The 12,256-nt window shown below is 47.9% G+C and overlaps 1 protein-coding gene across 5 annotated transcripts in view; it reads left to right on the top strand.

Moving 5' to 3' along the window:
• ABCC5 (ATP binding cassette subfamily C member 5) overlaps window positions 1–12,256 on the top strand; it is a 75,092-nt gene that overhangs the window by 44,655 nt on the left and 18,181 nt on the right. For 3 of the 5 annotated variants that reach the window (XR_008578382.1, XM_054836164.1, XM_054836163.1), the window contains exons 25-30: window positions 39–228; window positions 956–1,115; window positions 1,545–1,623; window positions 2,528–2,641; window positions 3,704–3,868; window positions 4,610–4,693. Coding sequence is in view for 4 of the 5 variants with exons in the window: in XM_054836164.1 (XP_054692139.1) it covers window positions 39–228; window positions 956–1,115; window positions 1,545–1,623; window positions 2,528–2,641; window positions 3,704–3,868; window positions 4,610–4,693 (792 nt within the window). In the remaining variant the exon portion in view is untranslated. Of the gene's footprint in view, window positions 1–38; window positions 229–955; window positions 1,116–1,544; window positions 1,624–2,527; window positions 2,642–3,703; window positions 3,869–4,609; window positions 4,694–7,283; window positions 9,379–10,458; window positions 11,300–12,256 lie in introns of those variants that run through there. The other 2 variants (XM_054836165.1, XM_054836167.1) reach the window with 2 other exon arrangements.

Genomic DNA, 12,256 nt, shown 5'->3' with positions numbered 1-12,256 from the left:
TATTTACTGGAAACTGGACTTCTGGTTTTGTTTTAAAGACACTTTCCCTGGAAGCTCCTGCTCGAATTAAGAATAAAACTCCTCCTCTGGACTGGCCACAGGAAGGTGAAGTTGTTTTTGAAAATGCAGAGATGCGGTACCGAGAGAACCTCCCTCTAGTACTTAAAAAAGTGTCCTTTACTATCAAACCGAAGGAAAAGATTGGCATTGTGGGAAGGACAGGCTCTGGTAAGGATAAACACTTAAGCAGAGTTAAATGACTACTTTTACAGAATGGGAATGGACTAGAGTGGAGCAGTCATATTGGTTCTCCTCTGTCTTGCCTGTGTTTGAATAAATTGTGAATTGCACAGGAGTGATCCAGCAGTCTGACAGTGGTGGATTCTGTTCATGTGCATACATAAGTAGGATTCCTGTAAACAATAACAAAAACAAGTTTTCATTTAAAGTAAAGGGATATCCTAGTATGCCTGAGCCAGTATGCTCAGAATGTTTAACACCCCAAGCCACTTATCAGCACAGAATGCTGCCTGCAACATGCTCATTGCAGCTTATTTGTCTCTTGAAAGTTTTCTGTATGGATGCTGCAGCCAGGTTTGGCTCTAAGCTATTTCAGAAGTCTGTAATGCGAAGAATCAAAACTCCTGTTTGTGAGATGACTTAAACCAGCTTCAGAATGTAGTTTCTAAATAAGCGATTAATATTGCTATATCAGGTTTACATGGCAAGGTTTTGGTAGCTGGTGCAGCTCTTCTGTAAGAAGAGATTAGGAGATGCCCCTAAAATTACTTACAAGTTTAAATGGTGAACCCCAGCATTTACTAGCATTGTTTGCCAGGCCTTTATGGTATTTTATAAGTTTTCTTACACAGGGACAGCTTTTGAAATGCTTTCTCATCTTAAAGCTGGTATGACTGTAGAAGCACTAGTATTGTTTTTCCTGTCTCATTTTTAGGGAAGTCTTCCCTTGGAATGGCCCTCTTCCGCCTGGTTGAACTGTCTGGAGGCTGCATTAAAATTGATGGTGTGAAAATAAATGACATTGGTTTGGCAGATCTTCGCAGCAAACTCTCAATAATTCCTCAGGAACCTGTGCTATTCAGTGGCACTGTGAGGTTAGTGAGACCATAAGAAGGCAAGAAGGAAAAAGAGGGCTACCAGCTTATACTCGAACTCAAATAGGTGCCTGGTGAGATGTTAGTTCTCAGGCATCCTGGTTCCTGTTCTGTTTTTGAAACAAAAAAAGTATAGCTAAGTGATTTTAGCTGGCCCAATACAGAACTGGATGTGATCATCCTCTATTTAAAGTCTTGCTTTCCATTTAGACTTGCTTGAAGTTTTTGTATCTTTGTTTTCCATCTCTACTCTTTTTTTCTTTGGCTGCTCTAACCCTAATGTGCTGGGAGCATCTGATTTCCTTGGCATGTAAATTCTGTCAGTGGAAAGCTAGACAGGATCATCCATCCGGATGAATTAGCACACTGCTGTTTTGCCATTCATTGCTGAATAAAAATTCTGGTTATGTTTTCTGCTTCCCCCTCCAGATCAAACTTGGATCCTTTCAATCAGTACAGTGAGGAACAAATCTGGGATGCTTTGGAAAGGACTCACATGAAGGAGTGTGTAAGTATGATGTACCCTATGAGACACATATTTGTGTTTTGGCTTTCAAACCTACATGTTCTATTAGTAGCTGCTTCAGAGACCTTTAGATAAAGCTGTTTCTTTGCAAGTTTTTTCCCTTCTCAGCTATGCTTTATTTCTAGTAACAAGACTGAATTTTTGGAGAACATGCCATATTTTGGATGTTTACTTTTTTAGTATAGAGCATAGAGTGTTGCTTCATCACAGGGACTCCTAGGGTGTTACAATATTTCACGTGATATTTTTCTCTATGTGCCTTAGATGTGCATTCTACATTTACATTTGTGAGTCTAAATGTCACACACGCACATTTATACTGCACTTAAAATCTGCCCTTTGTGAGGCCCTCTGCAGCAAGTGTCACTGCCATGACATTTCCAATTCTTCTTTTCTTGTAAGTCAGGTGGCATGGTGCTGCATGTGTAGTTATAGTATGTAATTCCTGCAAGGATTAGGTTGACTCTTTTCTCTTGGTGAGAAAGTCTGTCGGGAGATCTGTATTCACAGTGATGTGATTTTGTACGTGGCACACTTCTTTCTAGAAATCAAATATTTTGTACTTTAGAATGACTTAAGTTGCCTGCTGAGAGGATATAGCTCTTCTAGTTTAACAACTAGTAGTGTTCTCAGGAGCTATCACCCAGTCATGGGCAGTTCAACCAGACTGAGTGGGTCTGATATCATATTGTTGTTTTAGCATTAGTTGCTTGTTACTAATTTCCCCAACAGAGAGAGGGCGAGATGGTCAGCAAAGTGTGACGGATATTTTGGAACATGGTCAAAATCAGATTTGCAGGAGGAGCAACTGTTTGTCTCATGTCACAGAGATACAAAAATTGTCTGTGTAATGCTTTAAGATTTTTGCCTCTTCTTTCCCACACAGGTTGCCCAGCTGCCTATGAAACTTGATTCGGAAGTGATGGAAAATGGGGAAAACTTTTCAGTTGGAGAGAGACAGTTACTGTGCATAGCTAGGGCTCTACTGCGTCGTTGCAAGGTGAGCATAGCAATGAGAGAAATAGCTGGAGATACCAAACTGATAGGCTTGAGCCAAGCCCTTTTTTTTGTGCTAGATTCACTTTATCTGTCAGAGGAATCACACCAACAATTATTGCGACCCAGAGAGATGTAGGGTTAGAACAACTTGGAAAGCATCTGTAGCCTGTAATGTCCTGCCATCAGAAAAGTATTGCTTGATAGTGTTAATAATAGGGTGTCAGACTGGCCTAATCATTTCTTCAGTGTGTCCTGTTACCGGTGAGCATCTGATTCTTTCCTCCTTCCACCTTTGTGTGAATGTCAGCCAAGTATTTTCCTTCTACGTGTTTCTCCACTAAAATGTAGTCTCCAAGTGGAATTTAGGACCATGCTATGGCAGCGAAGTTAAAGGTTTTGCAGGAATGGAAGACAAATTAACAGTTACAGTGAGAAAGGACTTTTGGATTGAGATTGACCAGAATTCTGATTTTAACATCCTTTTTTCTTAAACACTGCACACTGTAATATTTTAAGGTTCACTCTGCATCTGTTTTAAAGCCAGACTACTGAGCAAAAGTTACCGCTCTCTCTGCAGCACAAAACAAGTCTAGTTTAGCTTTGACAAGACACCACTGCAAATCAGTTTGAGAGGAACGGTAATTGTCTCCAGCATAAGCAAGCTGGTAAACCTAGTCAGCATTGACTTATTCCAGAAGGAATGTCACCACCAAGGATGCGTCAGATTAGTTTACCAGTAAAATTTGCATTTGAGATTTAGCTGCTGAATGTAAAACTGAAAGTAGCAGAAACTCGAGGCCCAGGTCAGAACCCAAACATCTCGTGGCTCTAGGACATGACCATAAAATGCAAGTGTGATCCATAGGGTAACTTTGATGAAGGCAATTACATAAAGAAAACTGAAAGGGTGCTTGTAGAAACTACCTTTGTGACCACAGCTCTGTAAGGATTGCCAGTTGTGACAACTCTTGGTCATGGTAGTTCTGCCCAGGCTGCATATTTTTATGTTCAGGGAGGGAAAGGGTTACTGTGGGTAACAGCCAGGGTTATGTGCTGCTTTCAGATTTTGATACTGGATGAAGCAACAGCTGCTATGGACACAGAGACAGACTTACTGATTCAGGAGACTATCAGAGAGGCATTTGCAGACTGCACTATGTTAACAATTGCTCATCGCCTGCATACGGTACTGGGCTCTGATCGGATCATGGTGCTAACACAAGGACAGGTAAGCAGGAAGACTTTTGTGGCTGCAGTTCCTGTTGCAATCTGGTGGTGTCATGTGCAGGCTGAACTGAAGAAACAGCTAGTATTGCAGGGTAGAAATTCCTCTGTGTTCATTAACATTTACAGTTGGACTTGATCTTAAAGGTCTTTTCCAACCTAAATGATTCTATGGTTCTACCTCCTTGGTAATAATACTCCAATAGAATCAGTTATTTCCTGACTGTGACAAGATGAAAGAGGGCAGAATTTCTTTTACACTCCAAGAAAATACCATAGAGTAACAGTCTCTCTTTTTTAAAGTGTTTTTAAATAAGCATTTCTGCTGCGGCTCAGTGGCAGTTTCCCATTACTTTCATGAAGCCCTGTGCTATCAAACAGGCATATGACAGCTACTTTACCCACTTTTCAAATGTCTCTGTGGGAGGCATCAACAGTTAAATCAAATGTAAGAACATTTACCAAGGCTCTTAAAGGTAGAGAAGGCAAAACCCCATAGTATCCACCTGTTTGCCAGAGCCACCAGAGGTTGCTTCCTGCTGGGTAGTTCCAGTGTTTGAGCTAGGTTCAAAGCACCCCAGGTTGCAGCATGTACACATCAATGCGCATACTTTCACCGCCTGTTGTCTCACCCAAAGATGAATACCATGTTTTGGCTTCTTTATTGTGTCACAAGTCCAAGGGGTGGGAATCCATTTTCTGACGGATTTTACTGACATACTTTACCTGCCTTGTTTGCTTTTAGGTAGTGGAATTCGACACGCCATCTGCCCTTCTGGCCAATGAGAACTCGCGCTTCTATGCTATGTTTGCTGCTGCGGAGAACAAGGTTGCTGTCAAGGGCTAAAATTCAGGGCAAAGTCACTTTAATTTTGGAGAGCTACACTCCCTGCCTGTGGCAGGCCAGCTCTTCCTCCTCCTCCTCCTCCTCCTCCTCCAAGCAGATTATTGCCTTTTCATCTTTTAATTTTTAGCACAATGTGTCAAGCCAGAGTTTTTAAAACTGTGTCAGAAGAATTCTTCATGTTTTTATTATTGTATTTATTCCATAATCATATTAATTTTTTGTTATTAAATGCACTCAACAAATGGCTCAGGGAGCCATAGTTATAAATGTATCAGAGGCCTATAATGAAGCTTTATACATGTAGCTATATCTATACATAATTCTGTATATAGCCTATATTTACAGTGGAAATGTAAGCCGTTTATTTTATATTAAAATGAGCACTGTATTAATAACAGTGCATATTCTTTTCTATCATTTTTGTACAGTTTACGGTACCAGAGATCTGGCTTTGTTATCGGACTGTATCAGACACCATTTTGTCTTTTACAGTTGGTCTTTTCCTAGTGCCGGATTTTCTGCGTGTCCGAGTGGAAGTGAAGCTTTGCAATAGTGTCCTTTATTGTCACATCTTTGTTGTCTAGCGCAGGGGAGAAAAGCTCTGTGGTGTAACTCTATTGCATTGTAATTTATCAAAGCTATTTGGAGCATCGCTAATGTTCACCACGGCAGCGGCTGCTGCTTCCCGTGATGCTTTCCCAAAGCAGGGTTTTTAGTGATCTCCTGAGTGGAGAACCACTTCTGGGTCACAATAAGGCCTCCTATTTTCTCAGTGTCCTGATACAGTATTTCCTACTGTATCAGCAGGGTTTATTTTAATGCAAGCAAGCCCAAGCTCTTCCTGCTTCGCTGATCTAACACAACCAAAATCTAACTGTTCATGGAATGATCTGTAAGAAATTAATCATAAGGTTCAAATCATACCCTGTATGCTAGCAGGAAAGCCTTTTCAGAGTTGCTTCACCTGACTGACTCCTTTATCTTGAAGCTGCTAACACTCCTCAGAGGTTTAGGTTGGCTTTCATTGGCATGGGTAACACTAACTCTTTGTTCTGCTCACTTATACTAAGGTTAAACAACATCGATATTTCCTGTTTCTTTATTGCACACTTGTTAAGGAAACAGTCCCCTACCCCACGTCTTCTGGAACTTTAAACAGGTTCCTGTTGATCAGGATGTAATGCTGGTGTAGGACATTGTTTTCTTACTGTAAAGAGACCTACCTCAGGTTACTAGGTCCTGCATAGTACGTTGCCGTGATCACTGTACACCATCCCTGTTTTACGGGACCTGTGGCCCGGGTGGGCACAGTCGCTCCTATAATAGCTGTGACTTATTGAATGGTCAGCGTTGCATGTCTTTGTCAACTTGGACATTTTGTAGCCTTAGCATGTTTGCAAAATGTCTCATGGAGGCAGAAATCTGAAAAGTAAATAAAACTATTTTGGGTTTTGTAAATTTTATTGGCTTAAGTGGTTTGTTTTGGGCATATAAATAATTTCTCACCTTTCTGAGCCCTGGGGGACAGTTTTTGCAGGCTGTTTTGTTTTGTGTTTTTTCTTGTCTACGTGCCACGGCGTAATCTTTCTTCCTTCAAAGTGGAAAGTGTTTATTTAAAAGTGTAGTGGGTAATTTTTGTGCCCTCCAGCATGGGGGTGGCTTGTAATATATGTATCTTTGTGTTGAGTAGTACAGGGAGTAATAATTTATAGTGCAAGTATTCAAGCCAAGTAGCAAGGGGAGGAGGTCAGAGGGAGTACAGAAGATCCTTCTTAGGCTCAGATTTTTCCACTTTCTTTACCTGCAAGTGTTACCATTTGCAGGTTGCAAAGTCACAGCAACAGGCGTTTCTACCTGCCAGTACCACAGGCAACTCATGGCATTAACAGAGCTTAGGCTGTAGCTTGAAGATAGCAGCGCATAAAGCATCATTTGTGGTAGTTGTTTGTTAGTAAGTCTTTTCCCAAGCAAGCATTAACCAGCACCGATCTTACCCTGCTCACTGGCCTGGACCCAAGCTTACTTATGTCAGGGACTGGCCACCATTTTGCTCAGTATTACTTCAAGGAGCAGAGTGATTGTATGTTGTGGTAGGAAAGGAAGAAGTAATAGGCCTCTCTCCAAAGAACACCCAGCGATGTGGGGGGTTCTTTTCTAATCAGAAACTTGAGGACAAAAAGCAACTGGGGAGAGGCAGGAGGGAGCAGGGGTGATCGGCCAAAGAGGTAGCGCCCTTCTGCTTCCCTGAAAGTGGAGCTGGGTAGAGTGTGAAGATGAAGGCCGAATAGCTCAAGGGGAGAGAACATGAAATGGATCTGTCTAAGAGTGCGGTTAAAACAGTTCAGTCAGTTGTCATGTGCAACTCTGCCAAGGATAAGGTTGTCTTGGGCCCTGCAGAACTGAGTTTATCCCATGAACTTCAGTATTTCCCTTGGCAAAAAAAGGGCTAATGTACCTAGTTCTCACGTGCCACTGGAGTCAGAGCGTGGCTTCATTTTGCAGCTAAGGCTGAGCTAATGGCAGTCTGGACAAAAGGGGAGCCATCCTGATCTTGTCCTCCTTCTTCTTCCAGGCTGGGAGTTCCTTCCACTTCCCCGATGCCAGCACTGGCTCTTGCCTGGTCCAGCAGTGACCCAGTTCAGAAAGCTAACTTGCAGAAAGTTCACCCTCCAAAAGCAGGAACGCTGTACAAAGAAGGAGACAGGAAGGCACACCTGGAAGGGAGATGAAGTGGGGCTGCTCTTTTCAGTAGGCGCTAACTGTAACACTAGCATAGGTATGAGAGGAAACTGCACTCAGGATTCGTTACGCCAAACTGCTGCTTCCCAGTTACGTTCTCCTAAAAAGGCGAATACTTCCCTGCTGCTTCAGTGAGCTGAAATAGCTCAACAAGGTGTCAAACAACGGCCTGTGACAGAGCAGGTGAACAGTCACCTGTGGACAGCTGGGATTAGCTCAACTGTTTTGTTAAACCTTAGCTCTCCAGCATTGTTACTTTGGAATTAAGGAGACAGACTGCCAGAGGAAAATGTTCTTTCTGCTGTAATCGCTCACCTGCTTCATTTGGCGCTTGTTTCACAGGCAGTACAACAGTACTGCTGCTCACAGGGGCAGCACTCTTTTTTTTTTTTTTTTTTTTTAATTGGCTTTTGTCCCGAACCACAGGAGCAAGCAGGGGCCTGGCCCAGGGCCCTGTCACTGAAGTGGAAGGAAGAAACATCAATATTTACAAATGGGACTGAAATATCTTTATCTTTGAAGCATTCTGCAAGAGGTTGATGATGATGAGGATGGGAATTTTCAGGAATTGGATCCTGCTTTAGGATTTATAGTGTGATATCCCAGAGACTTCATCCTGTGAGGAGTAGAGTAAGACTGTGGAATTGGGACAGAGGCTTTCCTTAAAGACACCCTACCCAAAATAGCATGGAGATAACGCATCCTTGTTATATAGCAAAGGCCCAAGCCCAACAGGTATGCAACTTAAGAGAGATTTGCCTGGGATAACTGGTTTGCTGTATTACCCTCGGGAATTTCAGTTGCATCAGTTTTGCTTATGCTGCCCAAACGCAGCGAGTGCAGCTGATCCCAACTCATTATCACAAGCTTAGAGACTCTTAGAGAGAATGTGTTCTGCTCGTCTCATCTATCCAATGAGTGGAAACATTGTGCTTGCTTGGGACTTCAATCAAAACACAGGTAGGATTCTTCTAAAATTACCCAATGGAGTTAATGTGCAGTTAGATGGGTGTATTTAAGCCCAAAGTCAGGCCCTGAAGGCGTCCTCACTTGAACACCCGAGGAGACTTCACCGTTACCTGTGGTGAAGATCACACAGGGTCAGATCCCGAGGGGCTGGGGCTCTGGTCTGCAGATCCCTAGATGAAAGCCAGAAGGAGATCAAGCAGTCTTAGTACATTGCTGGGAGCAAAGTTTGAGAAAGCACAATTATTTTGAAAGGCAAATGGTATGGGTGAGAGAAGGTATTGAAAGGAAAGGATAAATGCAGAAAATTTGATTTATAAAGCGAGGATGTGGAGAGAAAAGGTGGAAGGACAAAAAGTTTCTTAGCTAGAAGGGGACTGGGCAAAGACAAAATTGCTTCTTGAAGGTGCTTCAAAAGAACGTACTGAGAAGGTGCAGGGCAGCTGTAGTGCCCTCATCAACCAAAGAGCTTTTCTGAATGTGGCCTTGTTAGTTTTTACTGCAACTGTAGGTTGTGTTTTACTATATATAAGCAATTGCACAAAGGTTTTCTTTATAGTCCCAGCTTCAGGTCAGTCTAGGATAATACTGCGATTTGTTTTACCCTTGGTTCAGCTGGAGGCAGCAGCCAAATTGTGCTGGGGCCACAGTTTCTGCCTCAGGTATGATGATACAGTGGAAACTCAATTGGGAAACAGTGCAGATGCTGCTGTGGCTTGTGTAAGGCTGGGGAGGCTTTTAGAATGTACCGCTACAGGTTCGTTAAACCCACAACCGTGTAATAAATGTTCCCGTGTCATCCAAAAGACGTGCCTTGGAGCAAAGCATAACAGTGAAAATAACTTACAGAAGCGTCAATACATGGGGCAGAAAGATTTCCTGTACACTGCTCTCGGGCTGCGTGGAGTTCAAATCACAGTTGCTCCCAGCACAACTCCCTCCTTCCAGCTTACTGTCTCCTACTGTTGCCATTCAGAGAAACAAGTGGTTGTATAAAGATGATAATTTTGTGGTTCCTGTCCTTTCCCATTTAGGAAGGCAGCAGTGGATGGTGTGTGATTGACTCGAGGAGGGTTGGGGAAGAGTAAAGCATGTTACATCTGAGTTGGGATCAGGGGCAGTTTGGAGGGAGCGTTGGAGACAACTGTGGGCAGCCAAGGTGGGAGGGAAGAGATTAAAAACGGGGGTGTATGGGGTGCTGGTGGAGGGAGGCTATTTAGGGTGGGACTGTCAGCTAGATGTGAGGAGCGTGACGAGCAGGATGAAGCCAAAATAGGTCCGGGTGGGATGAGGGTGCATCAGCCCTGCTGGGAGGTGGTGTGTGGAAGGTTTGGGGTTGTTTGTCTTGGAGCTGAGGAGGGGGAAGGTGAAAATGAAGCATTCAGGCTGCGAGGAGGAGGCCGAGCTGGCAGCGAGGGTGCCCCAGGGCAGGGACGAACTGAGTGGGGCATTGTAGCCGTGCCAGCGGCGGAGCAGTGGGGATCGGGGCCAGCATAGAGCGGGGTGCTGGCTGTGGGCACAGGAAAGCTCGGGGGTGTGCGTGGGGTGTGGGTGCGTGTGTGTGCAGTGTGAACGCCCACGTATGCGAGTGCTGCCTGTGGGCGTGCGTTGCTTGTGTTGGAAGCGGTTTCTCTGTACGTGGGAGCTTTGCACGATGTGTGCAGGGGGCACTGCCTGGGTACACGTACGCGCGTGCAGAGGTGCGCACCTGGCACAGCCGTGCACACGCATGAGCCGTGCTCACTGGGAGGGGTACGCTTGCACAGGAAGGCGGGTGTGTAAGGAGCACACCTGCCCGGCGCTCTGCACGGCCCGGCCGGCAGGGACGGGCAGGCGCCCCCCCGGTGCGCGCGCAGCCGGCGGCGGGCGGAGCGGGGAAAGGAAGGGAAGGGAAGGGAGGGCAGCCCCGCCCCGCCCCGCCCCTCGAGCGCCCCCGCCGTCCCGCGCGGCGCCGCCTGGCGGCCGCGCCCGCCGCTGGCTGTTACGGGCCCGGGCCCTGCGCTCCCTCGGCCGGTGCCGCGCGGGGCCTGCGCGGCCCTTTCCCCCCCCCTCCCCGCCCCGGTCGCTCCGGCCGCCGGGGCCTCCCTCCTCCCCGCCCGCCCATGGATTTCACATAGCAGCCGCCGCCTCCGCCTCCTTCTCCGCCGCCGCTCCATGGCGGCTCCGGCTCCGCGGCCGCCCGGCCTGTGCTGCTGCCGCAAGGGGTCCGCGACCGGGCCGGAGGCGCCGCCGGCCCCGCCGCCGCCTCCCGAGCCGCCGCCGGACGTGGCGTCGGCCTCCAGCTCGCAGCTCTTCAGCCTCCGCCACCTGCACCTGGGGCTGGAGCTGCGGCCCGCGGCGCGGGCGCTGGCGGGCTGCCTGGTGCTGGAGCTCTGCGCCCTGCGGCCCCAGCCCCGCGCCCTGGTGCTGGACGTCCACCCGGCCCTGCACGTCCTCTCGGCCGCCTACCGCCGCGCCGTGGCGGGGGAAGCGCCCTGCTCCTTCGCCTTCTCGCCCTCCGAGGCCGCCGCCGCCCCGGCCCCGCTGCCCCCGCCGCCCTGCCCGCCGCCGTCGCCACCGCCGCCGCCCTGCGCGCCGCCCTGCGCCGCCAGCCCGCCCTCCACCGCCACCTTCCTCTCGGCGCCCTGCATCGCCGCCGGCCCGCTGCCCTCCGCCGCCGCCCCCCCGGGGGAGCCGCCCGCCAGCCCCTCGCCCGCCGTCTCCGAGCCGCCGCCGCCGCTGCCCCTCTTCGCCCAGCCGCCCTGCGCCGCCTGCCCGCTCGGCTTCAGGGTGGACCCCTTCACCGACTACGGCTCGTCCCTCACCGTCTCCCTGCCCGCCGCCCTCCAGCCGCACCAGCCCTTCCAGATCATCGTCCGCTACACCACGGCCGACGGCCCCGCCGTGAGTACGGCGCTGCGGGGGGCGGCGGGGCCCGGGGAGGGGCGGCGGGGCAGAGCTGGGGAGATAGAACAGGAAACTTGGCGGGGCCAAAAGCGTGCCGCCGCGCCCTTCTCACATCTTTTTTTTTTTTTTCTTGCTGTAATTGACCGTTGGGGAAGCGCCCTGGCTCCGTAGCAAACGCAGCGGGAGTTATTTCACCGTCAGCCCCTCCTTGTATATCGCCGTCCCTCGGCTGCCTCTTCCCTCCCGGCCTGACAGCCGCCTGCCTGCTTGTCAGCAGCGTCTTTTCCCTGTGCCCTGCCCGCAGGAGCGCTCGGCGGTGCCAGTCCCACCTGCACTCAGCAGAGATGCTCGTACCCACCCATCCTTCCCCCATCGCCGTGGCCCCCAAGGCTGTTCGTCCCCCATCACGATGGTCATTTTTAAAGTTTATCATCCTTTAAGGGCATTGCAGTTGTTGACGAGGAGTGTGAACGTTTGAAAACTCCTGCCTCGACTGAATTCTTCAGATCGAGTTATATAATCTGCAAATACCGGAGTTTTCCTGTGGGTTTTGCCAGGTGCTTACAAAATCAGGCCTTGCGCACCTAGGTTGGTGTTCCAGTGAGCCGTGGTCGGGAGCTTTGAGAAGAGCAGGGGGAGATTCCGAAGATTCCTGTAAGTTACCTGCTGGGGGAAAGAAAAAAAAAAAAAAAAAAGATGAGAAATGGCCCAAAAGACCCATTTCCAGGTGATCATGGGAGGTGCTTCCGTGTCTGTGTGAGTTAGCCACCTTCAGTAGTGAGATGCTTTGTAAAGTCTGTCACTTCTTTTAAACCCCTGGTATTTAGAAGAGCTTTCTTCCTGGCCTTTTAGGTGCAGTCTAGCAGGTCTTGTGGTTTTAAGAAGTTACGACAGTGAAAATGTAAAATTATCACTGGAACATATTCTTCTTGTTACTGTATAGTCTGTTCAGGT

This window comes from Grus americana, chromosome 9 (genome assembly GCF_028858705.1).
Source record: "Grus americana isolate bGruAme1 chromosome 9, bGruAme1.mat, whole genome shotgun sequence".
NCBI lineage: Eukaryota > Metazoa > Chordata > Aves > Gruiformes > Gruidae > Grus > Grus americana.
The sequence above is the reverse complement of the archived record's forward strand: the minus strand, read 5'-3'. Positions and strand labels throughout refer to the sequence as shown.